General features: G+C 45.0%; 1 protein-coding gene across 1 annotated transcript in view; it reads left to right on the top strand.

The window, feature by feature from the left end:
- Positions 1-809: 809 nt before the first annotated feature.
- The window catches only part of FAXC (failed axon connections homolog, metaxin like GST domain containing), a 69,390-nt gene continuing 42,688 nt past the window's right edge, over positions 810-27,511 (top strand). Inside the window, exons 1-2 of the mRNA XM_075340107.1 lie at positions 810-1,273; positions 18,123-18,258. Coding sequence (XP_075196222.1) covers positions 1,011-1,273; positions 18,123-18,258 — 399 coding nt within the window. The 5' untranslated portion in view covers positions 810-1,010. The remainder of the gene's footprint in view (positions 1,274-18,122; positions 18,259-27,511) is intronic.

Below are 27,511 nucleotides of genomic sequence, written 5' to 3' on the forward strand. Positions count from 1 at the left end.
AGCATGCATGGGATATTGTGAGGAGGGGGCAGCATGCATGGGACATTGTGAGGATGGGGCAGCAAGCATGGGACATTGTGAGGAGGGGGCAGCATGCATGGGATATTGTGAGGAGGGGGAAGCATGCATGGGACATTGGGAGGAGGGGGCAGCATGCATGGGACACTGTGAGGAGGGGGCAGCATGCATGGGACATTGTGAGGAGGGGGCAGCATGCATGGGACATTGTGAGGAGGGAGCAGCATGCATGGGACATTGTGAGGAGGGGGCAGCATGATGTGAGGTCAATGTGCAGATCATATTTCATAATTGAGGAAGGTGTGGTTGGTATAATTTATAAGGGAGGGCAGTGTGTAGTTTATTAGGGGCAGTGTGACAGTCACAGTATATAAGTGGGGACGGTGTGGTGGGAATATTTTATTCTCATGCTATGTTTTGATGTGCCCATGGTGATCCCCATTGGGGGGGGGGTTAGTGCCCTTCGTTTCTCATTGATACTTTTTCAAATGTTTTACAGAGTAGATCTGCCTTAAACAGATGTCGTGTGCGAAAACTCAGTGTTACGTTGTCACTAAGGGGCGCGACCACTTAAAGTGCCTAGGGCAGCACGAAGGCAAAATACAGCCCTGCAACCATGTAAAGTAAATGTACAGAATTATAGTAAGATAGTACAAGGGCAAGTGAAGGACATCCATTTACTGGTGATTTATATCTCCATCACAGCAGTTTCCCTTTTATCCCAGCAGGTAGATAAGCCTATCTGCAGTCAGTCCCCAGCAGACCCATGCATTTTCCCAGAAGCATCATCAGTGAGGATGGAGCATGACATCAGCAGCACACAAAGAGGAAGCCAAGATCAGGCACATCCCAGCCTACATGCTGCCTCCCCCCTGCCCATCATCACCAGCACTGCCTGCCCTGCTCCTTCCCTGTTTATGTAGCCTCCTTGGGTCCCGCTGTCTCTTTCATGCATCTATCGGGGTGCAGGGGCAGAGGACAGGCCACACAGCATGCACTGGGGTGTTGGTCTAGTCTCCTCCAGAGCTTGTGTGGTTGATCTGAGCCGGGATCAGAGCTTCTCCCTGTGCTGGTGTGGAGGGGCAGAGGACAACTACTCCTTTTATGGGGACATCGTCGCTTTCCCATTGCAGGATTACGGTGGCGTTATGTCAGGGCTGGGATCTGACTCCTGGTGGAAGAAAACCCTTTACCTAACTGGGGGCGCCCTGCTGGCAGCTGCTGCTTACCTCCTCCATGAGCTGCTGGCCATCAGGTAAGGCTGCTGGGGGGATCCTGAGGATGCCCTGGCCCACCATCCTGACACTGTTTATCCCTGTATCCTTCCAAGGAGCAGCAATCCTCTCTAGATGGAAGGAAGCACTTTCACTTCATAGGGTTAATCTCTTAGACATGAGGTTAATGTAGAGAAGGTTTGCTGTGGCTGTGACATGCTGGCTCTCAGTCATTTCTGCCATTTGTTATGAATGGGGCTGTGTTATTCCTCCCATCAGATGGTGTGCTGATCCTGCTGTAAACAACACTAGGTGTGGACCCAGTTATGGTGGAGCAGCACTGGTTTCCCTGCTCCACTGTATTATATGTTAGTAACAATAATGTCAGTATTATTGTGATACATGAATAGAATTGCATAACACTGCAGTATACAGTTACCCAAAGATTGCCAGCAATAAGTGCTATGTAGCTGCTGTGTCGTCTTCTTCTTCTTAGCTAACAGAATGCTATCATTATTTGCTAAACCCCTACTATTATATGAGAGAATCGCATAAAGACAATAATGTATGAGAATTGCTAGCAAAGGCATTATTATCACCTCTGCCTTATGAATCTGTCATCACACTGTTTACAGCAGTCTGCACTCTGCTAATAGAGCCCACTACAGACTGTCCTAGGGGTCTGCAGGCTCCTGGTGGACTGGCCCTGCTGCTGTAATGTAGGGATTCTTATAACAGGCCTATATTAGGGTATGTGCTGGCCTTATACATTTGGGGATTTCCTCCAGGCACTAGGGCTTCCCCCAATCATAAAGCCCACAGTTAAGCTGATACGACCTACTGTGTTTATGTGTACATATCTGTTAAATGGGGAGATTTGATTGTAAGCCCCAATGGGAATAGGGTTTGATGTGAGTACAATCTGCTTGTATGGGAGTAGCCATGTAAGTTTTTATTTGTCAGTAAAGGTAATATGGCCCCTAGGAACAGTTTTATTAGTCTTACTGTCAATGTTCAACACTGATCATTTATGGACGGCAGGCAAAAAGGATGAAAGTGATGATCAGACTGCTACAATTTATGTCAGTAAATAATTGATGCAGGAATTGGGAATGAATTGGTTTTCTTCCTACCTGACTTCAGCTGATATGAAGTTATCCATCTATTTATCTGTCTATCTATCTATCTACCTGTCTATCTATCTATCTATCTATCTATCTATCTACCTGTCTATCTATCTATCTATCTATCTATCTATCTATCTATCTATCTATCTATCTATCTATCTATCTATCTATCTATCTATTGTATCTATCCCTCTATCTATCTATCTATCCATCCCTCTGTTTATCTATCTGTCTATCTATTATCTATTTATCTATCTATCTATCTATCTCTATCTATCTATTATCTATCTATCTATTATCTATCTATCTATCTATTATCTATCTATCTATCTATCCCTCTATCTATCTACCTATCTATTTATTTATCTGTCCATCTATCTATCTATCCATCCCTCTGTTTATCTATCTGTCTATCTATCTATTATCTATCTATCCCTCTATCTATCTACCTATCTATTTATCTATCTGTCCATCTATCTATCTATTTATCTATCTGTCCATCTATCTATCTGTCTATCTATCTATCTATCTATCTATCTATCCTTCTTAACATGTCAATAAGAGCACTGGCATAATTGATTTTCTCTTTGTAATGGCACCTGGCATTGAGTGCTTTACTTAATGTTTTCTCTGAAACAATTATACCTTTGTCCTTGGCTCTTGGAAAACTCTTCTTCTAATTCTTTTCACTCCTCTGTCTGAAATCTTGCAGGGAACATCTAGTCGTGGTCAATTTATGGTGAAATGATGTGCTCACTCGACCCTTCAGTAGTTTAGAAATTCTTCAGTTACCAATGCCAAAATTATATTTTGGAACAATAAGGTTGTGACGGTCTTGAGAAAACTCACAGGTTTTACCCATCATGAGATGTTGTTTGTGTGGTACCTTGGTAATGAGACTTGGAATTATAGACAATCAGTTGAACCGGCCGATATTCTTTTTCACAAAGTGGCTAACTGCTGATAGATTTCAGCTGGTGTCATGACTTTTGTTGGCTTTTTGCACTTCTCTTTCTTCATGTGTTCAGTACTTTTTACCTGTGTTTTTACCTGTCATTTTTCATTATTACACAAAACTAAATTTTAGGACATCTATGATTTAATTTCTTTGCCTGTGTAGATTGGATGGATTGTTACCAACATAGTGAGAAATTCATGTCAATAGCACCTCTATAAATATACTTAGAAAATTGCCAAATACTTAATTCACCTGCTGTATGCCTGGATGGGGGACATACAGTCATATGAAAAAGTTTGGGCACCCCTATTAATGTTAACCTTTTTTCTTTATAACAATTTGGGTTTTTGCAACAGCTATTTCAGTTTCATATCTCTAATAACTGATGGACTAAGTAATATTTCTGGATTGAAATGAGGTTTATTGTACTAACAGAAAATGTGCAATCCGCATTTAAACAAAATTTGACAGGTGCAAAAGTATGGGCACCTCATCATAAAAGTGACATTGAGATTTTGTAGATCCTCCTTTTGCAAAAATAACAGCCTCTAGTCGCTTCCTGTAGCTTTTAATGAGTTCCTGGATCCTGGATGAAGGTATATTTGACCATTCCTGTTTACAAAACAATTCCAGTTCAGTTAAGTTTGATGGTCGCCGAGCATGGACAGCATGCTTCAAATCATCCCACAGATTTTCAATGATATTCAGGTCTGGGGACTGGGATGGCCATTCCAGAACATTGTAATTGTTCCTCTGCATGAATGCCTGAGTAGATTTGGAGCGGTGTTTTGGATCATTGTCTTGCTGAAATATCCATCCCCTGCGTAACTTCAACTTCGTCACTGAATCTTGCACATTATTGTCAAGAATCTGCTGATACTGAGTTGAATCCATGCGACCCTCAACTTTAACAAGATTCCCAGTGCCAGCATTGGCCACACAGCCCCAAAGCATGATGGAACCTCCACCAAATTTTACTGTGGGTAGCAAGTGCTTTTCTTGGAATGCCGTGGTTTTTTGCCTCCATGCATAGCGCCTTTTTGTATGACCAAACAACTCAATCTTTGTTTCATCAGTCCACAGGACCTTCTTCCAAAATGTACCTGGCTTGTCCAAATGTGTTTTTGCATACCTCAGGCGACTCTGTTTGTGGCGTGCTTGCAGAAATGGCTTCTTTCGCATCACTCTCCCATACAGCTTCTCCTTGTGCAACATGCGCTGTATTGTTGACCGATGCACATTGACACCATCTGCAGCAAGATGAAGCTGCAGGTCTTTGGAGGTGGTCTGTGGATTGTCCTTGACTCTTCTCACCATTCTTCTTCTCTGTCTTTCTGATATTTTTCTTAGCCTGCCACTTCTGGGCTTAACAAGAACTGTACCTGTGTTCTTCCATTTCTTTACTATGTTCCTCACAGTGGAAACTGACAGTTTAAATCTCTGAGACAACTTTTTGTAACCTTCCCCTGAACAACTATGTTGAATAATCTTTGTTTTAAGATCATTTGATAGTTGTTTTGAGGAGCCCATGATGCCACTCTTCATAGGAGATTCAAATAGGAGAACAACTTGCAAGTGGCCACCTTAAATACCTTTTCTCATGATTGGATACAACTGCCTATGAAGTTCAAAGCTCAATGAGGTTACAAAACCAATTTAGTAAGTCAGTAAAAAGTAGTTAGGAGTGTTTAAATCAAGAAGTGTGCCCATACTTTTGCACCGGTCAAATTTTGTTTAAATGCAGATTGCACATTTTCTGTTAGTACAATAAACGTCATGTCAATCCAGAAATATTACTGAGTCCATGAGTTATTAGATATATGAAACTGACATAGCTGTTGCAAAAGCCCAAATTGTTATAAAGAAAAAAGGTCAACATTAATAGGGGTGCCTAAACTTTTTCATATGACTGTATATACCTGGATGGGGAGATATATATATATATATACGGTTTGGAAATATACACTGCCGATTTTGCAAGTTCTCCCACCTACAAAGAATGGAGAGGTCTGTAACGTTTATCATAGGTACACTTCAACTGTGACAGACAGAATAAAAAAAATCCAGAAAATCACATTGTATGATTTTTAAATAATTTATTGTTCTTTTTTATAGCATGAAATAAGTATTTGATACAATAGAGAACTGAACTTAATGTTTCCTACAGAAACCTTGGTTTGCAATTACAGAAGTCAGACATCCTGTAGTTTTTGACCAAATTTGCACACATTGCAGCAGCAATTTTGGACCACTCCTTCATACAGATCTTCTCCAGATCTTTCAGATTTTGGGGGTGTCGCTGGGCAACATTGAGTTTCAGCTACTTCCAAAGATTTTTTATTGGCTTCAAGTCTGGAGACTGGTTAGGCCACTCCAGGATCTTGAAATACTTCTTACGGTGTCACTCCTTAGTTGCTCTGGCTGTGTGTTTTGGGTAAGTGTCATGCTGGAAGACAAAGCCACAACCCATCTTTATTGCTCTTACAGAGGGATCGAGGTTGTTGGCTAAACTCTCGTGATACATTCTCCCTTCAAAACGGTGCAGTCGTCCTGTCCCCTTTGCAGAAAAACACCTCCATAGCATGATGTTTCCATGCTTGGGACAGTGTTCTTGGGGTTGTACTCATCCTTTTTCTTCCAAACACAGCGAGTGGAGTTGATACCAAAAAGTTCTATTTTGGTCTCAGCTGGCCACATGACCTTCTCCCATGCCTCCTCTGGATCATCCAGATAGTCATTGGGAACTTCAAATGGGCCTGGATATGTGCTGGCGGGAGCAGGGGGTCCTTGCGTACCCTGCAGGATTTTAATCTATGATGGCATAGTGTGTTACTAACTGTAATCTTTGAGACTGGGATCCCAGCTCTATTCAGGTCATTGTTTAGGTCCTTCCATGTAGTTCTGGGCTGATTCCTGACTTTTCACACAATCATTCTTACCACGAGGTGAGATCTTGCATGGAGCCCCAGACCGAGTAAGATTGACAGTCATTTATTGTTTCTTCCATTGTCTAAAAATTGCACCAACAGTTGTTGCCTCCTCACCAAACTGGCTGCCTATTGTCCTGTAGCTCATCCTAGACTTGTGCGGGTCTACAATTTTGTACCTGGTGTCCTTAGACAGTTGTTTGATCTTGGCCATGGTGGAGAGGTTGGAGTGTGATTGAGTGTGTGGACAGTTGTCTTTTATACAGATAACAAGTTCAAACAGCTGCAATTAATACAGATAATGAGTGCAGAGTAGGAGGGCTTCTTATAGAAAAAATAACAGCTCTGTGAGAGCCAGAAATCTTTCTGGTTGCTAAGTGATCAAATACTTATTTCATGCAATAAAATACAAAATTACAGACCTCTCCATTCTTTGTAGGTGGGAAAACGTGCAAAATCGGCAGTATGTCAAATTTTTATTTTCCCCACTGTGCCAGGATGTGCCATGGATGGGGGACATATATACCAGGATTGGGATGGGGGAGATATATACCTGTAGGAGGTCAAGGATGGGGGACATATATACCAGGATGGGGGATATATACCTGGAAAAAGGGACATTAGGACGGCATGGGGGACATTTGCTACATAATGGGTGTGGGGGTATTACATATCTCTTTACAGGGTTTAGAATGCTACAAGAGCCCATACATCTGACCACCATTCAGTATCGGCGAAAGAGGGTAACCAACTCCAAATCTCGCACCAGAGCCCACTGGACTCTAGTTACGCCACTGGTCAGGATGAGAGGCAAAAATGAGTCAAAAGACAAAAGCATAACAAGGTTCAAGGGACAGTTGGAAGTTAGGAACCATGTTGCGTCACATAATATTTGAAGTATGCAGAAAACATACTTACACGCTAGGACTAAAATAGGTGGAGCTGGGGCATGACACCAAAGTTTGTCTAATTCATGATGACCCGTAATGTAGCATACACCAAAAATATTACTCTAATACCTGGCTTGAGTAAGGTTTGAGGCTAGGCACACAAAGGAGCACAACATTTTTCAGATGTTCCAGATTTAATAAGAGGCATACGCCTCTTAAAGCGTCTTTTTATGAATCAGGTACCTTTGACGGCAGTACACCCCCTTATCAAGACTATCGTGAACATCACCAGTCTTGATGACACCACACACATGACACCAATCTCTATATGCATCCTTTAATTGTAGTCCTGCACTTTACTTTTTTTTTTTTTTTTAATCGGAACCAGTCACCATGTAATAGAGTCGGGAGAGATGAGCAGATTGAGGTAAGGTATAGTTTACTGAGCAAATATTCAGTATAAATCAAGTTTAACTTTTTTTTTTGCTCCAGTGGGCGGTCCTATCAGTGATTGATGGCTTTCTTTGTATAAGCCATATACAAAAACAACTGGCAGTCACCGCCAGGAGATGAGTATAGCTTTATAGTATAGATGAGTATAGCTTTCTCTGTGTAACTTGATGGTGGTTAGAAAAAAGCAGATATTGATACACTAAAAGCTCAAGGACCAAGCAAAGATCCAAGGTAGAATCTAGAGCAGGGGTGGGGAACCTTTTTGCTGCCGGGGGCCTTTTGGAAATTTCTGCCAACCATCGGGGGCCGCACAAAATTATCACTGTGAAAATGAACCAACTATATTTGGTCAAACAGTTAACTCACCTCTATTGTGGTGGCCGGAGCTGCTTCTCTTTTGTGCGGCTGTGATGTTCGGCGATACTTATGTTGCTTCTCTCTTTTACAGGTTTGTCACGGTCTGGAGCGCAGGCAACTCTTTGTGATAATAAGATTGGTAGACTATATAGATCACTGTACACAGACATCACTAGGGGGGGGGGCACACAGACATCACTAAGGGGGGGCACACAGACATCACTAAGGGGGGGGGACACAGACATCACTAAGGGGGGGCACACAGACATCACTAAGGGGGGCACACAGACATCACTAAGGGGGGGCACACAGACATCACTAAGGGGGGGCACACAGACATCACTAAGGGGGGGGGACACAGACATCACTAAGGGGGGGCACACAGACGTCACTAAGGGGGAGGCACACAGACATCACTAATGGGGGGCACACAGACATCACTAAGGGGGGGCACACAGACATCACTAAGGGGGGGAACACAGACATCACTAAGGGGGGGCACACAGACATCACTAAAAGGGGGGCACACAGACATCACTAAGTGGGGGGAACACAGACATCACTAAGGGGGGGGTCACACAGACATCACTAAGGGGGGGTCACACAGACATCACTAAGGGGGGGGGTCACACAGACATCACTAAGGGGGGGTCACACAGACATCACTAAGGGGGGTCACACAGACATCACTAGGAGGAGACTGGGGGGCACAGACAGCACTTGCAGAGCACAGACTTCACTAGGGGTACACTGCACTTGGGGTGCTATGGAGCACTGGAGAGAACTCAACAGTGGGGGTGATCCACATCGCTGGGAAGTCTGCACACAGCACTGCAGGGGGCACGCTGCACCGGGGAAGGGGCAGAGAGCGGGCGGCACACAGCGCCGGGGAGCGGCAGCACACAGCACGTGGAGCTGCACACTGCACCGGAGAAGGGGCAGAGAGCGGGCGGCACACAGCGCCGGGGAGCGGCAGCACACAGCACGTGGAGCTGCACACTGCACCGGAGAAGGGGCAGAGAGCGGGCGGCACACAGCGCCGGGGAGCGGCAGCACACAGCAGGTGGAGCTGCACGCTGCACCGGAGAAGGGGCAGAGAGCGAGCGGCACACAGCGCCGGGGAGCGGCAGCACACAGCACGTGGAGCTGCACCGGAGAAGGGGCAGAGAGCGGGCAGCACACAACGCCGGGAAGCGGCAGCACACAGCACTGATTGAGGCACGCTGCACGGGAGAAGGGGTGGAGAGCGGGCGGCACAATGCAGGAAACGGTGAAGCTGCTGTAGGACGGAAGCGCAGAGCGCTAAACCCGCCTACAAAGTCAGTCCTGAGCACGCTGGCACCTGCCAGGGAAAGAGATCATTGGTGCGCGCAAGCAGCGCATGTGAAGCCTTAAAGGGCCGGCACCCGGTAAGACCACGGCAGTGGCCGAGCACTGCCACCCCCGGGAATCTGCCCGGGGGCCGCATAAAAGGTCATGGCGGGCCGCATGCGGTCCGTGGGCTGGAGGTTCCCCACCCCTGACCTAGAGAAAAGCATTTAAGACTAATCAAGGTCAGCAACATGGATATCGGAAAGTATTTAGTAGAGTAGACATTAAAGTGAAACTATCCGGTACAATATGCACCCAGAACCATGAGCAGATATGGGTGCATATTGCTAATCACTGCCTAAGGCCTAAGACACACGGCATGAAAATCGGAGCGAGTGGAATGCGATAAAACATCGCATTCCCCTCGGATCAATATTAGCCTCTGTGCCAGCACCCATGAGCGATTATTTTCTCAGCCCTAATCGGACCGAGAAAAAAATTGCAGCATGATGTGGGTGCAATGCGATTCTTGTTTCTCTCGCACCTATTCAAGCCTATGAGGCAAGAGAAAAATTGCACTGCACTCGCGGTACACCGGTGTACTACGAGTGCAGGGCGAGAATGGCAATAGCCGGCAACGAAGGAGAGAGGGAGATAAATCCCTCCCTCCCCTCCGCAGCGGAGCCGGCACGCCCATCCTCAGTGGCGGCCCGCCACCCGCAGCTGTGGTCCGATCGCATGATCAGACCTCAGTCACAGTGAAACTCGCATGACACTCGGCTCCCGCTGTACTGCCAGCATGAGCTGAGTGTCATGCGAGGATCGCAGTAGTCCCCCGTAATGACCCGGCCTAATGGGGGCTTTACACGGTAGCGATATCGCTAGCAATTTGTAGTGATAGCGAGCGTGTAAGTACCCGCCCCCGTCGCGCATGCGATTGTTTGTGATCGCTGCCGTAGCGAACATTATCGCTACGGCAGCGTCACACATACTTACCTGGTCGGCGTCGTCGCTGTGACTGCCGAACAATCCCTCCTTCAAGGGGGAGGGATGATCGGCATCACAGTAACGTCACCGCAACGTCACTAAGCGGCCGGCCAATCAAAGCGGAGGGGCGGAGATGAGCAGGACGTAACATCCCGCCCACGTCCTTCCTTCCGCATTGCGGCCGGTGGCAGGTAAGGAGACGTTCCTCGCTCCTGCGGTGTCACACATAGCGATGTGTGCTGCCGCATGAGCAATGAACCACCTGGATAAACAACCCTTACCGATTTTTGAGTTTGGGACGACCTCTCCATGGTGAACGATTTTCACCATTTTTGAGGTCGCTTAAGGTCGCTGGTCAGTGTCACATGCTGCAATATCGTTAATGACGCCGGATGTTTGTCACTAACAACTTGACCCCGACGACAAAACATTAACGATATCGTAGCGTGTAAAGCCCCCTTAACTGTTCCTGTATACACTAGCATAGATTAAGAGATCTTTAGAAAAAGTATTTCTAAAGATGTTATATCTTATTCTAATGAGTGAGGGGACTAGTCCCAAGGGCGTTATATCCACCCAATAGCCGCTCTCTTAGCATGTTAGGACGCCCACAGGGGCATACTAACATGCTGTTCAATACAGCATCATCAGCGGTGACGTGCGTACCTGTGTTCGCTGTGACCGCGCTTCTGAATGCTGGGTACTTCCGGTCATGTGCAATATGAAGCCGGGTGTATACTTCCCGGTTTCAGAGAGGTCTACTGCGCATGACCAGAAGTGCCAGGGACTCAGCAACCCGGTCACAGCAAGCACACATATGTGCGTCAACGCTGGTGACGCTGCATTGAATAGCATGTTATTACACCCCTCTGGGTGTGCTAACATGCTAAGAGAGCGGCTAGTCGGGGGATATAACACCCTTGGGACTAGTCCCCTTGCTCATTAGCATAAGATAAAAGATATTTAGAAATACTTTTTCGAAAGATCTCTTTATCTATGCTAGTGTATACAGGGACAGTTAGGGCGGCTTTGCACGTTGCGACATTGCACGTGCGATGTCAATGGGGTCAAATCGAAAGTGACGCACATCCGGCGTCGCAGTCGATATTGCAATGTGTAAAACCTTTTTGATACGAAGAACGAGCGCAAAAGCGTCGTTATCGTATCATCGCTGCAGCCTCCGACATTTCCATAATGCCGATGGTGCGACAGGTACGATGTTGTTCCTTGCTCTTGCGGCAGCACACATCTCTGTGTGTGAAGCTGCAGGAGCGAGGAACATCACCTTACCTGCCTCCCGGCTGCAATGAAAAGGACGGAGGTGGGCGGGATGTTTACATCCTGCTCATCTCCGCCCCTCCGCTTCAATTGGCCGCCTGCCATGTGACGTCGCTGTGATGCCGCACAACCCGCCCCCCTAAGGAAGGAGGCGGGTCGCCGGCCAGGGGGATGTCGCACGGCAGGTATGTGCGTGTGAAGCTGCTGTAGCGATAATAATCGCTACGGCAGCTTTCACTAGATATCGCACGTGCGACGGGGGCGGGACTATCGCTGCAGCATCGGTAACACATTGTTACCGATGTCGCAACGTGCAAAGCCCGCCTTAGGCAGTGATTAGCAATATGCAACCAGAACTGCTCGTGGTTCTGGGTGCATAATGCACCTGACAGGTTCCCTTTAAGGCTGGAAACACATCTATGCGAGTAAAATCGGTCCGACTGGGCTGAAAAAAACTCGGCTGATTTTAGTTCACCTTAGGTCCGAGTGCAACGCTAGTGCGATGCTTTTTCTGAATAAATTATTGATTTTGCTTGCGTGTGCGACGCGTGTGCGTCGCGTTTCCGATGCTAGTTTCTTGCAACATCTTAACCAGATAAAAGTGATTACACATGTGTCAGTTAATTTACCTTTGGGAATGTGATGTCACATTCATCTGTTGAATATTTAATGATAATAGAAAATGAGTGGGACTCAGCACCAATATGGATGAATAAAAATCTTCATGCTTTATTTGAGAAGTTTAAAAATAAAGAAAAGGGTCACAAATCATCCAAAATCGCCATGCGACTTGCCGTGCGGCTTGAATATTTAATGAGCATAGTTCCTGCCACACTCGCAAATGTGAACGCTGGTGCGCGTGTGTGATCCTACTTTTAATCCGCTTCCATAGGGAATCATTGAGAAAAATGGTTCGAGAAACTCGCAAAAAAGCAGCATGCTGCGATTTTTTTTCTCAGTCCGATTTGGACTGAAAAAAATCGCAAATGCGAGCTGAATCATTCACTAACATGTGTCCGATTCCAATGCGAGATTTTCTCGCATTGCTCTACTGCGAGAAACTCGCAAGTGAGAAGCAGCCCTTAGGATATGTGCGCACACTGCAAAACTTTTCTGCACCAAAAAAATGTATCTTGTGGCAGAAAAACACACCTAAAAATGCAAGCGTTTTTTGTGTGTTTTTGTGCCATGCAGTTTGTTAGTGAAATCATTGCCTGGAAGGTCTGAAAAACGCAGGAAAAAAATGCACCAACAATTGACATGCTGCTTCTTTTTTCTGCACCCAAAACTGCAAGGAAAAAAGAAGCAACGTGCGCACAGCATTTCAGAATTCTCATTGACTTTGCTGGCTTAAGGATAGACATGGATCCACCCTGGATGTGCCCCATCCATCCTTACTATGGTCCCTACACATCATCCCTACAGTCCTAGTCCCTATTGTACACGTGCTTTGGCAAAACTAATTTGTATTTGGCCCTGCCAATAAAGCTTATTTGATTTAATTTGATTTGACATGCAGATTTGGGCAACAATCTGCACGATAAACTGCACCAAATCTGCAACAAAAAACTCAGTGTGCGCACACATAAAAGAAGTCCCATCTTTCATGTTCTTGAATTTTTCCGTTTATAGTGTTCACCAATCATGTTAATTATTTTTCTGTCTTGATTGATGGGACTTTCATACCACATGTGTATTTTTTTAATATCTTTATTTTTAATATGGAAAAAAGAGGGGTGATTCATCTTTCCTTCAATTGCAACCAGTCGTCCTGTCCCTGCAGCTGAAAAACACCCCCATAGCATGATGCTGCCACCACGTTTCACTGTTGGAATTGTATTGGGCAGGTGATGAGCAGTGCCTTTTTTTCTCCACACGTACCGCTTAGAATTATCACCAAAAAGTTCATCTCATCAGACCAGAGAATCTGATTTCTCATAATCTGGGAGTCCTTCATGTGATTATTTGCAACCTCTATGCGGGCTTTCATATGTTTTGCACTGAGGAAAGGCTTCCATCAGGCCACTCTGCCATAAAGGCCCAACTGGTGGAGGGCTGCAGTGATAGTTCACTTTGTGGAACTTTCTCCCATCTTCCTACTGTATCTCTGGAGCTGAGCCACAGTGATCTTGGGGTTCTTCTTTACCTCTCTCACCAAGGCTCTTTTCCCACGATTGCTCAGTTTGGCTGGACGGCCAGGTTTAGGAAGAGTTCTGGTGGTCCCAGACCTCTTCCATGTAAGTATTATGGAGGCCACTATGCTCTTAAGAACCTTGAGTACTGCAGAAATTCTTTTGTAACCTTGGCCAGATCTGTACCTTGCCACAATTCTGTGTCTGAGCTCCTTGGGCAGTTCCTTTGACCTCATAATTTTCATTTGGTCTAACTTGCACTGTGAGCTGTGAGGTCTTATATAGACAGGTGTGTGCCTTCCCAAATCAAGTCCTATCAGTTTAATTAAACACAGCTGGACTCCAATGAAGGAGTAGAACCATCTCAAGGAGGATGACAAGGAAATGGACAGTATGTGACTTAAATATGAGTGTCTGAGCAAGGGGTCTGCATACTTATGACCTTGTGATATTTCAGTTTTTCTTGTTTAATAAATTTGCAAAAATGTTTACATTTCTGTTTTTTTTCTGTCAAGATGGGGTGCAGAGTGTATATTAATGAGAAAAAAAAGAACTTTTTTGAATCTACCAAATGGCTGCAATGAAACAAAGAGTGAAATATTTAAAAGGGTCTGAATACTTTCCGTACCGTCTGTACAGCAATATCACATTATTGAGGAATAGCAAAAATTACAATCTCCTATGAAGCTCAGTTATTGTCTGTGTTTCAAGGGGGATCCATAAAGACAAGCACGGAGGTCTTGCCTCCAAAACTGAACTTCTTCTCCCTCCGTCTACTAACCTTCCTAAACCTGACGTCTCCCTCTCTGTATGTGGCACCACGATAACTCCTAGGCAGTTGGCTCGCTGTCTGGGTGTTATTCTTGAGACCGATCTTTCACTTCCTATATACAATCTCTCACCCACTGTTGTCACTTGCACCTGAAGAACATCTCCCCCTCAAAGCCCTCCACAGTGCAGCACCCTCCTACATCTCATCTCTGTATATTACCTACCAGTTCTCCATTCTCTATTCTCTGCAAACGACTTTCGACTAACATCCACACTAATCCGAACCTCCCACTCCCGGCTCCAAGACTTTTCCCGAGCTGCACGAATCCTCTGCATTGCTGTACCCCAAGAAACCGGGACAAATCACAACTTACACAGCTCCAGACACTCCTTAAAAGCACATCTTTTTAGGGTGGCCTATCACCTTCCCTAATCAAAGTAAATTTATATAGAGCCCCTACACTACTACTCAGAATATAACTCTCCAGTAGACTCCACTGTACCCAAAAGCATCACAAAAATTGCTGGTGACTGGCTCATGCAGCCTTTATCTACTTCTTATTTCTTCGAGATGGCTGGACCGTCGTTGTAAATAACCACTTGTAAGTAAGCCTTCCAGCAAACCGATCAGATGATATTGGATCCGGATTGGATGGCGCGGGACCCTTGACCCAGGATTACTGCAGAGGGGGGTTCTTTATTTCAATAAAGATCGAGTCACTAATTATGTTGTGTTTTATTTCTAATAAAAATATTTTTCTGTGTGTTGTGTTTTTTCTTATCTTTACTAGAAATTCATGGTGGCCATTTCTATGAATTTTGGGCTTAAGGCCAGCTGATAATACGCAGCTAGCCCTAACCCCATTATTACCCAGCGAGCCACCCGGCATCAGGGCAGCTGGAAGAGTTGGATACAGCGCCAGAAGATGGCGCTTCTACGAAAGCGCCATTTTCTGGGGTGGCAGCAGACTGCAGTTCGCAGCAGGGGTGCCCAGAAAGCTTGGGCACTCTGCACTGCAGATTCCAATCCTTAGCTGCCTAGTTGTACCTGGCTGGACTCAAAAATTGGGCGAAGCCCACGTCATTTTTTAAAAAATTATTTCATGCAATTGATGAAATAATTAAAAAAAAAAAAAGGGCTTCCCTATATTTTTGGTTCCCAGCCGGGTACAAATAGGCAGCTGGGGGTTGGGGGCAGCCCGTACCTACCTGCTCTACCTGGCTAGCATACAAAAATATGGCGAAGTCCACGTCATTTTTTTGGGGGGCAAAAAACTCCTGCATACAGTCCTGGATGGAGGATGCTGAGCCTTGCAGTTCAGCAGCTGCTGTCTGCTCTCCTGCATACACTAGTGGATGGAGTATGCTGAGCCTTGTAGTTCCGCTCCCCCTGCCTCTCCCTCCAGCATACAGTCCTGGATGGAGCATGCTGAGCCTTGTAGTTCTGCAGCTGTCTGCTCTCCTGCATACACTAGCGGAGAATGAAGAACATATTGAAGAAGGAAATGACATCAGACCTTTTTTTTTTTTTCAACAATCTTTAATGACATTGCTCACTGATAAAAAACGCATAAAAACGCAGTGAGCAAAAACGCAGCAAAAAATGCACAAAAACGCAGTAAAAACATGCGTTTTTTTGCCGCGGGTGCGTTTTTGTGCGTTTTTTGCTGCAAAAAAACGCACAAAAACGCAGCGTCAAAAAAACGCAGTGTGTGAACTTAGCCATACCTTGTCATCACAACCTTACCCTATTGTAGATTATAATCTCTTACGAGCAGGGTTGTCATTATTTTTGTATTAATGGTATTTTCTTGAACTGTTTCTTATGTTTGTTTGTATATGAACCTCTGAATTGTAAAACGCTGCAGAATATGTTGGCAATATAAAAATAAAGATTATTATTATTATTATTACAAAACTTAAGACAGAAAGGCCCAAAAACTAGCAACTACTGAAATCAGCTGCAGTAAAGGCCTGGCAAAGCATCACAAATGAGGAAACCCAGTGTTTGGTGATGTCCACACCTTCCAGACTTCAGGTAGTCATTGAACGCAATGGATTCTCTACAGAGTATGAAAACTGAGTATTTTATTTATGGTAAAGTTTCTTTGTTTAATTACTCTTGAGCCCCTGAAATAAGGAGACTTTGTTGAAAAATTGTTGCAGTTCCTAAGGAAATTTTTTTGCAACCCCTTTAATTAAACCTGAAATTTTACACTTCAATTGCATCTCAGTTGTTTCATTTTAAATTAAAATAGTGGCATGCAGAGCCCAAATCACGGACATTCTGTCACTGTCCAAATATTTCTGGACCTAACTGTATTCAAGTGTGTGGAAGTTATGAAAACAGCCAATTGCAAAAGTGTGGCTTCCTATCCAAATTTCTTGTATTTGCTATTGTGGTGCCCCTGAGTCTTCAGTCGCCACAGGGTACTGCACCTCACTTAAGGTGCGGTACTCATCCTGGATCCAGAGGAGGTCAGTACCGGTTCCACAACACATCAACTCATACACACAACCAGGTTGGCCTCCCCACTGGGAACCGGCTAGGGTTGGGTCTTAAGGCAGTCACCAAACAAGGGGGGCTGCCACCCACTAGAGACAGAGAACCGGGGGAAGAGCAGCCACTAGGGGGAGTCAGGAGCCAACACAACAGTAAGGAGTTCTCCAGCAGGAGAAGAAGAGAGCAGTCGGGTTTTACCAGTGGCTCCAGTGGGACGCAGGAGTCAATACGGTCGCCAAGGGGAGAGCTTCATTGCTCCCTCAGGACCGGCGCAGTGCAGGATGCAGAATCCTAGGGTGGAACAAACTTCAAGTTGTATCACCAAATTCTGCAGGCCAGGGGGATTGTATGTCCCTCCGGGCACCACAGTTCTCGGAGCACAGTGCTACATAGGGTCTGGAGTCGTGATCTAAGTCAGGCCCCACCACGGACCCGCAGCACCTGCATATGGGATGGGAGCAAACACTTTTCAAGAACCGGGGTCTCCAAGAAGCTTCAGGCCATGGGGATCCATCTCTAAAGGCGCAAGGAGGAAGGGCCCACCGTCCACTGTACCGATTCTGACCTCCAACGGATCCAGAATCGACTGTTGCTCATCATGGCAGTGACCGGCATCTTCCGGGTAAACCAGAACTGTGAGGAAAGAAACCTTGAACCCGCAGAAACTGTGTCTGCCTGTCCTTGCCAGCGCCCCAACAACAGTCGAGGTGCTATAAACATTACAGGAGTAATAGAGATGTTAAGGCTATGCAAATGATGTAAAAATGGAGTTCGGATTTGTCTACCATCGAGCACATCTAGGATGCCATTTATCAGAAATTGCAAACTTAGCTGCCAGCAGCGGATCTTGATGATTTGCTCAGATGCATTCAGCGTAGCAGAACATTCCTCAGACAACCATTAATTAGGAACTACTATTATTAATTATAAACCATTATTGATAACATATCAAGGCATGCAAGTGCAGGCATTTCTTCATGCGGTACCTATACCGGATCCTGAAAATGTTTCCATTTTTCTATTACTTGCATAATATTATCATGTTTATCAATTCTGTGAATTCCTTGATTCCACAAATTTTTCTTCTTAGCGCTGCAACTTCAATGTTGAGGAGTAAATTATCATTGATAAATGATTGCATTGTTTGTTTTTTTAGTGTATTTTTGTGTTTAATTTATATGTATATATGTTTTCAGGAAAGAGCAAGAAGTTGATTCCAAAGATGCCATTATATTACACCAGTTTTCACGGCCAAACAACGGTGTACCTAGTTTATCCCCATTCTGCCTGAAGATGGAAACTTACCTTAGAATGGCTGATTTACCATATCAGGTAAACTGCATACATTGTACTGTATATTGCATGCTAGACAATTTTTGAAAATGAAAATCCTCTTTCAGATCATGGATATCCCGCAACATGAACGTTCGTTGTTTATAATTGGTAAGGTTGCCAGGGGCCATTAACATAGCCCCAGATCTGTAAGCAACACCTGCCTATTACGACTGGCATGGCCTAATAGTTTGCTAATAGGTTTAACACTAGTAATGTTAACTGATCAAATAATCTCAGCTTCCAGTCCTGGGGCTAAAAAAAAATATCAAACAATTGAAGGTAAGTTTTAAGGGAATTTGTCAGCATAATTTCACCCCCCATTTATATGTGCAAAATATGTGTTTCAAAGACAAGACCAACAATACCTGTACATGGCTGGTGTGTTTCTCCGTTACTGAGAAATCTGCATTTGAACTGATTTTTTTAACTGATTTGAACTGAATTTGAATATGCAAATGAGGCCGTAGAACTCTATGTAGATCTGAAACCTCTGTCACGCCAGCTCTATTCCCCACCCAGCTCTACCTCTTCCTGCTTGACTGACACCTCCTTTGCTTGAAGTCACACAGCATAGAGATTGGCAGTCAAGCAAGAGGAGGCACTTCTGGCGGTAATATAGCTGGAGTGAGGGAGGCTTGAGTATGGCTCCGGCTGGAGTTGCAAGCTATGTAAGCTCCTGAAATCCTTCTGTCCACTGCCAGTTATAATCTGGCTAGCTTCAGTGAACTTCTTGGTGTCTTGCTAATATTCCCAATGGACTTTCCTGATTTTCACCTCTGTTCGTTTACTGCTTATTCCCCTGCTTTACTCTCGTTTCTCTTGCCTCTGGCTTGGTTCACCGGCCAGCAGCCCTTCCATGGAAGCAATCCAATGGACCCCATTGTAACACCATATCCCTGTATATGTGGGCGAGCCTGAAATACAGGCAACAGCTTTCTCTAAAGGAAAAAAAATCCTTTGGTCACCTAAAAATCAGTCAGAAAAGTTAGGGTACTTTCACACCTCCGGTTTTTCTTCTGCGGCACAATCCGGCACTTTGCAGGAAAATCGCAACCGGTTTTTTTTGCTGCCGGTTGCGATTTTCCTGCATAGACTTTAATTAGTGCCGCATTGTGCCGCATGGCCTTGCGTTCCATCCGGTTTTTGCCGCATGCGGCAGATTTAGCCGATGCGGCGGCCGGATGGAACGTTGCCTGGCACGTTTTTTCGTGCGGCAAAAAAAAACCGCATCGCGCCGCATTCGGCCGATGCGGCGCATCTCTCAATGCAAGCCTATGGCGGCCGGATGCGGCGCGATGCGGCAAATACCGCATTCGGCCGCCGCATGCGGTTTTTGCCACTCCGCATGCTCAGTAGCATGCCGCAAGCGGCAAAAACCGGGCGGGCCGCATGGGAAAAACTTATGCAAAGGATGCGGTGTTTTCACCGCATCCGTTGCATAGCTTGCACAGCCGGATTGAGCCGCAGGGCTCAAGCCGGATGTGTGAAAGTAGCCTTAACCTTGCATTCAAAACAATATAGAAGGAGATGCTGGAGAAGCTTGGGCCTGAGAAGTTTCATGATGCTGACAAAATCCTAGACTAACTGGAGCCTCAAGTCTGGATGTCATATGCATGTCTGCCCAAGATGACTACCACCAGCACGAGTTCCTAGGTGGGCCAGACAATCCCTAGCTAGGTGTACAGGTATTTCCATATGATTCTGCAAAATGATTGTGTCCTGTTTGTTTATCTTTCTAGAAAATTCTGTGTGGCTTGAGGCCTTTATTGATTGCGGTTCTGCATACATTTTGTAGATGCCAAAGTCGTTAAAGATCTTGGATTACCCTTGCTAACATAATGTTTTTCTATATAAGTCACTGCTTTTGATGATACTCCTCTCACAAGGGGGGTGGTGAAGTATACATTGCTAAGGAGGTGTTTTTGCTTTTTGGTGCTTTACATTTAGAATCAGTTACTTTGTCTTAAGCTTTTTACAGTACTTTACTTGAAGCATTTAAAAACTTTCCAAATGTTAATTCCATATCTGAATTTGAAAAATGAACCTCACATATAATTATAATTATGATGTCTTATTGATCTGGTACCAAACTGCATCTCCTCAAGGCAAAAATATATAATCTTTCTGGTCCAGACCATGAAACATTATACAACAGTTTGCATCCAACATGTATGTACTGTACTCCAAAGACTCAAAAACAATTCATTATTCGCTAAACTTGAAAAATGTGTTACTGGTGCCGAGCTATATCTTGTCCACTAAAGGTTTCTGAATGGACCCCTCTAAAGGTCCACACTTTGAAGGAGTGGGTGCAACCCAAGACCCTGAGAGCCTTGCAACATTTTCTTGGGTTTGCAAATTATTATTGTAAATGAGTCTATTTATACCTTTACTGAATTAAAAGAACATTTTTGTTCAGCCTGATGTAGTGGATTCTCGATGCCTCTGAGTTTGGAGTTGGAACGCAAGGTACGCCGGCTCTCACTCAACTTTGTTAGTGTGCATTCTTTTCATGAAAATTTTCATGCTCTGAAAGGAATTATGACATTGTTAGTTGTGAACTGTTTACATTTAAGTGGCCCTTCGAGGAATGGCACCGCTTCCTCTGTGGTGTCACACATAAAGTCACTGTTATTACAGACCACAAAAATCTGACTTACTTAGAATCTGCTAAGAGTCAACACTAGGCAAGTTAGATAGGTTCTGTTCTTTTCAAGATTTGATTTTTTTTGGACCTGGATTTAAGGGGTACTTGCACGTTGCGACTTCGCTAGCATCGGCTACCGATGCCGAGCGCGATAGTACCCGCCCCCGTCGCACATGCGATATCTTGTGATAGCTGCCGTAGCGAACATTATTGCTACGGCAGCTACACACGCACTTACCTGCCCTGCGATGTCGCTCTGGTCAGCGACCCGCCTCCTTCCTAAGGGGGCGGGTCGTGCGGCGTCACAGCGATGTCACACGGCAGGCGGCCAATAGAAGTGGAGGGGCAGAGATGAGCGGGACGTAAACATCCCGCACACCTCCTTCCTACCGCATAGCCGGTGGAGGCAGGTAAGGAGATGTTCCTCGCTCCTGCGGCTTCACACACAACGATGTATGCTGCCGCAGGAACGAGAAACAACATTGTATCTCCTATTGGTGTGACATTATCAAAATGACCAACGCTACACAGATCACCGATTTTCGACGCTTTTGCGATCGTTTATCGGCGCATCTAGGCTTTACACGTTGCGACGCCGTTACCGGCGCCGGATGTGCGTCACTTTCGATTTGACCCCGACGATATCGCAGTAGTGATGTCGCAGCGTGCAAAGTACCACTAAGAATGTAAAAGCCAACAACCTTTCCCAAAGTTTCTGTCCATCTCAGCCTGAGGACTTTGAACCAATTACTATTCTTGTCAAAGGTGTGTCTTCTGTCTCCCTAGATCTTGTAGAGGAGATCCGTAGATCCCAAGAGTTAGCTCATAATAATATTTCCACCCAAAAATTGTTTGATCGTTCTCTTTTATCTGCGAGTCCTACAAAAATATCATGACTCACTTCTCGCTGGTGACCCTGGGATTAGTAATACTCTTTAACTTGTGGCCATTTTTTTTTGATGGCCAATTATAGTTCGAGACAGTAAAGTAAGGAATATGTGCTCGCTTATGTAATTTGTGCCTCAGTCAAAATTGCCCCATACCTGTTCCACTCCAGCCCTTACTCCAAAAAGTCCTTAGAACCATTTCTCCATGGACTTCATTACTAGCGTCCCACCTTCAGAAGGGAACACTGTTAGGCCTGCAACACACATCCGTGCCGCCGGTATGGGTTTGGTGCGTTTTTGCACGTACCGGCGGCACGGTGACACGTACACCAATGTTACCCTATAGTAACAGGCACACACACGTAAAACCACACGGAACGTGTGTCCGTGTCGTTTGTACGTGTGTGCGTTTTTCCTCACACACAACATGTCCGTTTTTCTCTGGCAGCACGCAGGCATGGACCCGCTAAAGTCAATGGGTCTGTGCCTGCACGTACGTGACACGTAGCATGTCTGTGTGCTACACGTACCGTCCGTGTGCGGTTTTAATTGAAAAAACACCTACACATGTTACCAATCCTGCAGTTCAATTAGATCAAATTAGACATACCAGTATCTCATGATGATGATTTTCCTACGTCATTTTTACTGAAAAAACGCATCATTTCAAACGGACAGTACAAGGACATTACACGTACGTATCTCACGCATAAAGGACATTCCACACGCACACACGGCGAGCATACGCCATCACACGGATGTCACACGTACCGGCGAAACGGACATTAAAAACGGAACACGGACCCGAAAAACGGAACGTGAGACACGTACGTGTTTTTTGCAAAAGTGTGGCAGAGGCCTTGGGCGGTAAGCAAACGTTGCGTTTTTGCCACATTTTAAGATGTGTTTTTGCATGCAGATTTGTCATAAAACTGTAAGCAAGTCATGATGCCAGCAAAGTTAATGAGAATCCTGACGTGTAGTGCACATGTTCAGGATTTTCTCCTTGCAGATTTGGTGCAGAAAAAAATCTGCAGTATGTCAATTCTTTCTACGGTTTTTATACTGTTTTTCACCAATTGACTTCAATGAAATGAGTAAAAAATGCAGTAAAAAATGTATCTAAAACACATTGAAAGATGCTGCATTTTGGCCTCTGCGTTTTTCTGCGAAGAAACATGAAAATGGTGTAGAAATCTCTGCAACCAAATCTGCAATGTGGACACGTAACCTTATTCGGGTAGTTGTGGACAGATGTAGCCAACAGTGTCATTTTTTCTTTGAGATGCCTAAGGCCCAGTGCCCACGCTGCATATTTTGACGTGTATTTTCACAAATCAGCAAAATCTGCATGTCCATTGTGAACCAAGCAAAGTCTATGAGCATTCAGAAGTGTTGTGCCCACGTTGAGTATTTTCCCCTTGCGTATTTGGTACAGATTTCTTTTTTTCTGCACCAAATATGCAAGGGAAAACTAAGCAACGTGGGCACGGCACTTCTGAATTCTCATAGACTTTGCTGGCTTCACAATGGACATGCAGATTTTGCTGCAGACTTTGCGTGAAAAAAAACGCAAAAATACATAGCATGGGCACAGGGCCTTAAGGCCACTTTACACGCGTCGATTTCTCGGGCGATCGCATGTGCAATTTGTTGCCCGTGGCGCACAAAGTTGGTAACCCCCGTCACACGTACTTACCTCCCGAACGACCTCGCTGTGGGCGGCGAACATCCTCTTCCTGAAGGGGGAGGGACGTTTGGCGTCACAGCGACATCACACAGCGGCCGCCCAATAGAAGCGGAGGGGCGGAGATGAGTGGGACATAACATTCCGCCCACCTCCTTCCTTCCGCATTGCCGGCGGCTGCAAGTAAGCTGCAGTTCATCATTCCTGGGGTGTCACATGGAGCGATGTCTGCTGCCTCAGGAACAATGAACAACCAGCGCGCAGAAGGACGATCGATTTTTTGAAAATGAGCGACGTGTCAACGAGCAACGATAAGGTGAGCATTTTTGCGCGTTCACAGTCGCTCGTAGCTGTCACACGCTACGATATGTCAAACGATGCCGGATGTGCGTCACTAACAACGTGACCCCGACGACATATCGTTAGATATATAGTAGCATGTAACGGGCCCTTAAGTCTCCAACATTAAATAAATTGTTTATGAAATGCATTGTTGCACATCTACATGGCATTCCAGGAGATATTGTTTCCGATTGAAAAACTTGGTTGGTTCCAAATCCTGGATAACTTTCTGTGATAAAATTAAGATAGAATTATAATTTTTATCTGCCTACCACTCAGTGACCAATGCTCAGACTGAACGTGCTAATCAAACCCTCGAGCATTTTCTCATTTTACATTTCTGACCATTAATCTGACTGGGTGCGTTTTCCCAAATTTGAGATAAACAATCAATATCGAGCACCTATTAAGATCTCACCATTCTGCAGTCTTGGTTATCACACACTTTGGTGCCTTTTGACACCCTTGAGGTTGGATAATCCATAGACAAATGAAGGGTCTAAATAGGTATCTTTTTAATGGATTTGTGTCAGCACAGAATGACAGTTTGGACCAAGTCCAGGTGCTTGTGCATCATGTTGCCGCTGAACATTTACATGCACCTTCCCACCTGCTTCTTTTCCCTCTGTCTCCAAAAGACAGGTCCCATAAGCCTGAAAAAAATGTCTGACAGCGGCAATTAAGCACTGTGGTCCGGTGATCGCGAGGAACTGATGGGTTGCCGTGTCAGATAGGGCCGGCTGAACGCCCTTATGCCTCTTACGTGGTCTCTCCTTTCACATCCAACCCTTAACTAGTCATCATGGAAGAAAGACTGTAAAAACAAAAATTGTTTTTACTCTTGAAATGGGGGGGGAGGATGGTGGGTGATGAAAAATTGCTTAATCCAGAAGGGATTAAAGAAAGTCTGTACTTTCATTTAAGATAAAGGGGGTGTTTCAAATTTTGATTAACTTTTTTAGTCTTGTTAGGGGGCTTAAATCAGCAAACATCTAATCGCTAGTTTTATATAATGCAATACAACTGTTTTGCAGTTGCAGTATATATGTAAAATCATAGTCTTGACCTTAAAGGGAATCTGTCAGCAGGTTTTTGCTACCTCAGCTGAGAGCAGCATGATGTAGGCAAAGAGGCTCTGAGTTCAGGGATGTATCACTTAGTTTACTGTGTGCAGCCGTTCTGACACAGTGAAAGATTTTCGATTTTTCATGTAGCAGAGCTGAGAAAGCTCTCCCCACCCACATCAGATTTTCAGTGTACATTAACATAGGCAGAAGCTGCTAATGACAGAGGGGTTGGAGTCGGCCTACAACTCACACTTCTGAGACCCACTAATGATAAAAATAACAGGCTTAAGCTAACATTGCTGGTAAAAAGACTTTGAGATAACAGACACAGGGTGGAATTCTCTGTTTTAACACTTGCAGCATGCTGTCTTCACGTTACATTACAGAAATCTGCTGATAGCATCCCTTTAAGGGCTTTCAGCTGATCTCAGGAGACTATGACAATCCATCCTCACCCTGTGATTGCATTGTGAGGTGAGGGTGGGGGCAATGGGTGCCAAAAATGGCACATCCAGCCGTCTTGCTTCTTAATTGCTGCTGTCATAGATTTATAGTCTGCTGAGTATGGTTCAAGATCTAGAAACTCCTCTATACACCCGCACTGGTTGTGTGATGTACATGTACGTCACATATTGTAATTGTAAAAACAAGCACTTTTTGCAATTTACTGTTCATTATATCTTGCAACCCTTCCTTTTGTTTAAAGATTGTTGCCTATGATCAACCACTGCTGCGGATCTAGCTTGTAAACACTCCACCGAAGCTGACCGGCATTAGAAGCTATCAGTACACTTCAGTGATCCCAGTCAGCTTCAAAGTAGTGCTTAAAAGCTTATTTGAAAATACATTGCAAGCCCTGTGTTTGTTTGGTTCCACTTGCGCGTAGCTTCTGAAACTAGAGTATCGGAAGCGATATACTAATGACCCTCTGCTGCGATCGGGAGCCGAGGGTCATGCGACTGTGATCCGACCTTGTGATCACATTACAGCTGCGCAGGAGAAGGGGAGGGAGCACTTTCTCCTTCTCCACCGCTGCCTGTCTCTGCATACATTGCGCTGCGGTTGGATGACATGCGAGTGCAGTGTGATGTTTCACACACATCCATAGACTTGTATGAGGGGTGTGAGCCGAGACCCGCTGCCAAATGCAGCGTGCTGCGATTAATTTCTCATGCCGATATGGCATTAGAAATCAATCGAAATGGACACTGCTTCCGAGGCCTAACATTGGTGGTCAGTCTCTTAGGGTGGCTTTAGATGCTGCGATATCCGGCCCGATATCGCTAGCATGCGACCCACCCCCATCGTTTGTGCGAAACGGGCATATCGCTGCCCGTCGCGCACAAAATCTGGCACCCCCGTCACACATACTTACCTGCATAGCGACGTCGCTGTGACTGGCGTACCGCCTCCTTTCTAAGGGGGCGGTCCGTTCGGCGTCACAGCGATGTCACTAAGCGGCCGCCCAATGAAAGCGGAGGGGCGGAGATGAGCGGGACGTAACATCCCGCCCACGTCCTTCCTTCCGCATTGTGGCCGGAGGCAGGTAAGGAGATGCTCCTCGTTCCTGCGGCGTCACATGTAGCGATGTGCACTGCCGCAGGAACGAGGAACAACTTCGCCCCTGCGACAGCAGCGATAACTGGCAGCGGACCCCCATGTCAACGAGGAGCGATTTTGGACGTTTTTGCAACAATCCAAAATCGCTCCTAGGAGTCACACGCCACGACATCGCTACAGCGGCCGGATGTGCGTCACAAAATCCGTGACCCCAACGAGATCGCTGTAGCGAAATCGTAGCGTGTAAAGCCCGCTTAAGGTAACGAATTGCAAACAAAATCAGCGTTGCTGTCTCAAAAATGTCAGCAAATTTTAGCAAATAGTAAAGTACACAAGTGTTGTCTTTACAAGCACTATCTGACAATATCAGTCTGAAGATGCTAATAACAGTTTACAACTCTTTTCCAGTCACGTGCCATTAGTGTGGCTCACAGACAGCATTAGACCATGTATTTGATTACACAAATTAAAATTTGGTAGAACCCAAAGAATGGTGAGCTTCATGAGGGAAGTCATAGATGGTTTCCCAATTTTGGATACTTAATAAATCCTTTACAGAACCAGGAAGATACTAAAGATGACAGGGAGACACAGACATTTCTAAAATAGCTCTGGCATCTTGACTGCACTGTGTCCTCGGATCAGATAAATCTATAAAAACACATCAAAAGAAGCAGATAATGGACTTTCCAAATTATCTGTAGCCGTGAATAATAGATGAAGTAGTGGTATAGAGCATGAGATTACTGTTGTTATGAGGGGATTAGGGAAACGTTATATCAGTATGGCTGAATGCTAAGCTATCTCTCACAGCACCATTTTGGAAACATATACTGTATGGTATAATACGGTTATTATCAGTATAAACACTAGTCAGCCTTAAACGGGTTGTCCAGATTGGACAATTTCCTTTGCTTTATGTGTATTTATTACTTTAATTGTTTTTGCTTCTATCTTTTTCATTCAATATTCTGTGTCTTTCAATGATCATTGGGCGCTTTTTCGATATTTATATCATGTATATACATTCCAATTACATCCTTCACCCCTGGGCGGTTTT

This window comes from Anomaloglossus baeobatrachus, chromosome 3 (genome assembly GCF_048569485.1).
Source record: "Anomaloglossus baeobatrachus isolate aAnoBae1 chromosome 3, aAnoBae1.hap1, whole genome shotgun sequence".
NCBI classification, from domain to species: Eukaryota; Metazoa; Chordata; class Amphibia; order Anura; family Aromobatidae; genus Anomaloglossus; species Anomaloglossus baeobatrachus.